The 2722-nt window shown below is 34.3% G+C and overlaps 1 protein-coding gene across 1 annotated transcript; it reads left to right on the forward strand.

Moving 5' to 3' along the window:
• The first annotated feature begins 1016 nt into the window (after positions 1-1016).
• Positions 1017-1769, forward strand: LOC137726956 (pathogenesis-related protein 1-like). Its single transcript, XM_068465903.1, has one exon. It carries the CDS (start codon positions 1046-1048, stop codon positions 1550-1552), a length of 507 nt encoding a protein of 168 aa, XP_068322004.1. The 5' UTR covers positions 1017-1045; the 3' UTR covers positions 1553-1769.
• Positions 1770-2722: the final 953 nt, after the last annotated feature.

A 2722-nucleotide genomic window follows, 5' to 3' on the forward strand; every position in this document is an offset into this window, starting at 1 on the left:
ATGTTTCGGTTGAGGACTTACAGAAACACAAAGTTGGGACTGCCGTGTATATATTAAAACAATAAATAATAACTTGAATGCAAGGAGTGGATTGTCTAATTTGTGCTTTGGGTTTGAACCTTCCTTTCTTTAGAGTACTTTAAAGTAGAAATATAGTTTGTTTTATAAAAAAAAATAATAATAATTTGACCATTCATAATGTTAGATTCAAAGTTAAATAGATTGAACACCACGTAGTATTATAGAATAAAACTTAGTGAATATATTTGATGTCCTAGCACAGTTAGAGTACATGCACCTTTCTACTACTATCAAAACATAGCATGTATATCTGAATGAACAATGAATGTGCAATCACAAACCAAATAACTGAGAATCAGACGACCAAATATCATGATGTATATATGCTCTCGTCTACGCTTAAAAGAAAAGAAAAAAAAAGAAGAAGAAAAATCCCTACTACTAACTTGTTAGTTCTTAGCAATAAATGATTCATTGCTTTTTGTTTTTTCCCCCCAAAACTAATCAACATCATTTTCATGAGATTATTGGTTAATTGGATGAAATGTGGGGTCGTCTTCAATGGGTGCAAAAGTCCAGCAACCCCTTTACGTTAGCCATGTTATTGCTGTCCTTTTGTGCAAGCATCATTAGTTTTGAGCCTACTTCACCGGGTTGAAATAGCCTACTTCTACTTATATTATTCAGTATTTAACCAAAAACCCCTAAATTATTCAGAATAAGTAATAATTTTGATCATATTAGGTGCGATATCTATTAAAAAGTTTGGGATAAAGTTAGTGAAGTACAAAATTTATTTTATATTATTCAACATATATTTTTCCTGAGATTTGAATTTAGAATATCTTTTAACAAAGTAAAAATTATTTTAATAATTTTATTTAGAATTCCTATTTTAGCCCTGTTAGCTAAACAATTCTTGTGACTGAAGCTTCTCTCTATAAATACCATAATCCCATGTCCCATTTGTGTTAAGACCAACCTTTGATATTCCCACCTGCATCTTACACAAAGATACAGAAAAATGGGGTACTCTAGTAACCTTTTACTATGCATATTCTCCACAGCATTTATCTTAGCTGCTCATACCTCCCTAGCCCGGAAAGTCGGTTATTATCCCCCTAATCCTCACCAAGACTTCGTCGATGAACACAACAGAGCTCGGGCAGCAGTTGGTGTCGGTCCGATCAAATGGAACGACACTGTAGCAGCCTATGCTCAGCAGTATGCCAATACAAGAGTGAGAGGGTGTGACATGGAGCACTCAGGAGGGCCTTATGGTGAGAACTTGGCTGAAGGCTATGGAGAAATGACCGGTGCTCAAGCTGTGAAGTTTTGGGTGACTGAGAAACCCAACTATAACTACGCCTCCAATAAGTGTGTTGGTGATGAATGCGGACATTATACTCAGGTGGTTTGGCGCAACTCGATTCATCTTGGATGTGCAAGGGTCAAGTGTGACAATAATTGGGTTTTTGTCATTTGCAGCTATGATCCTCCTGGTAACTATGAGGATGAACGTCCATACTAAAAGGAAAATTTAAGTGAAACCAGTTTATTGTTGTTGTGGCGTCTCAAATTACTAATATATATGTAAAACTCAATAACTCAAGACACAAGTGACGATCGATAAGCTCACTCTATAAAGTCACAACAATTGGAAACATTTGATAAAGCTGAAATTTTTCACGGTGGGCCCGAGCTTCAAACAATATTTAGATGTTGGTGGTTAGAATATTTGTATTAATTAATAATTGCTGTGAATAATATGTGGATGACCCACATAAATAGTTTGTTACTATTTATGCACAGTATTTTCACTATTTATTTGTGGAAAATTTGTGAAGTGAATAGTGTTCTCTTTGCTTATAAAACGAATGATGATATAGAATAGAAGCCAGTGAGGCACACAGAAGAGGAAGAGAGATGTGAAGAAGAGGAAGAGAGAAAAGAGAGGAAGAGGAGAGGGGATAATAGAGAGAGAGAGAGTTATTTTTTACTTTTATTATTCTAAATTATAATGAAAGCACCACTGCTGCTCCGAGGACGTACTCCAGTCACATTAACTGTAAAGGAACCTCGTAAACTTTGTGTCTTATTTCTTTTATTCCACTGCACACATCATCGATTTTACAACAATAATAATATTTGTATTAATTAATAATAGTTGGGAATCATGTGAATGCGGTCCTCACTTTTATAAAACATGTGATGAACAATATTGATTATTTGTCGCATTACCATACAATATGGTCCACTTTCTAGAGGAGACGTTCCTTGTTTCAGCTTTTAACCCAACTTAACTGCTTTTGTTATATATGCTTAGGGGTGGTATTGGTATCAAAATTCATGTACCAATTACCTTACCAAACTTTTGGTATGACAAAATCTATTAACATTACAGTGCAAATTTTGTTATACCGAATTTCGGCATGGTAAATAGTTTGATTGACATCGTATGGTAATAGTAATTACCACGTTGTTTTGGACTACTTTTTTGGGCCAAAATTTGGTTTTTTTCCAACCCAATTCAAGGCCTAAACCTGTTTCAGCCACTCTCATTGGGAATTTTATAGAAATTCATTTAAGAAAAAATAAGTAAATAGATGGAAGAATTGTTGAAAGAACTCATCATCCCTAAAAAGAAATAGTACAAAGATTCCTAAATTTCATCTCTACATTCTTTAAAATTGTACAAAAA

The sequence above is a fragment of the Pyrus communis genome, chromosome 2 (assembly GCF_963583255.1).
Source record: "Pyrus communis chromosome 2, drPyrComm1.1, whole genome shotgun sequence".
NCBI lineage: Eukaryota > Viridiplantae > Streptophyta > Magnoliopsida > Rosales > Rosaceae > Pyrus > Pyrus communis.

What these genes read in the sequence shown, in the direction of transcription:
- LOC137726956 (XM_068465903.1), top strand. Translation starts at nt 1,046, where the DNA reads ATGGGGTACTCTAGTAACCTTTTACTATGCATATTCTCCACAGCATTT.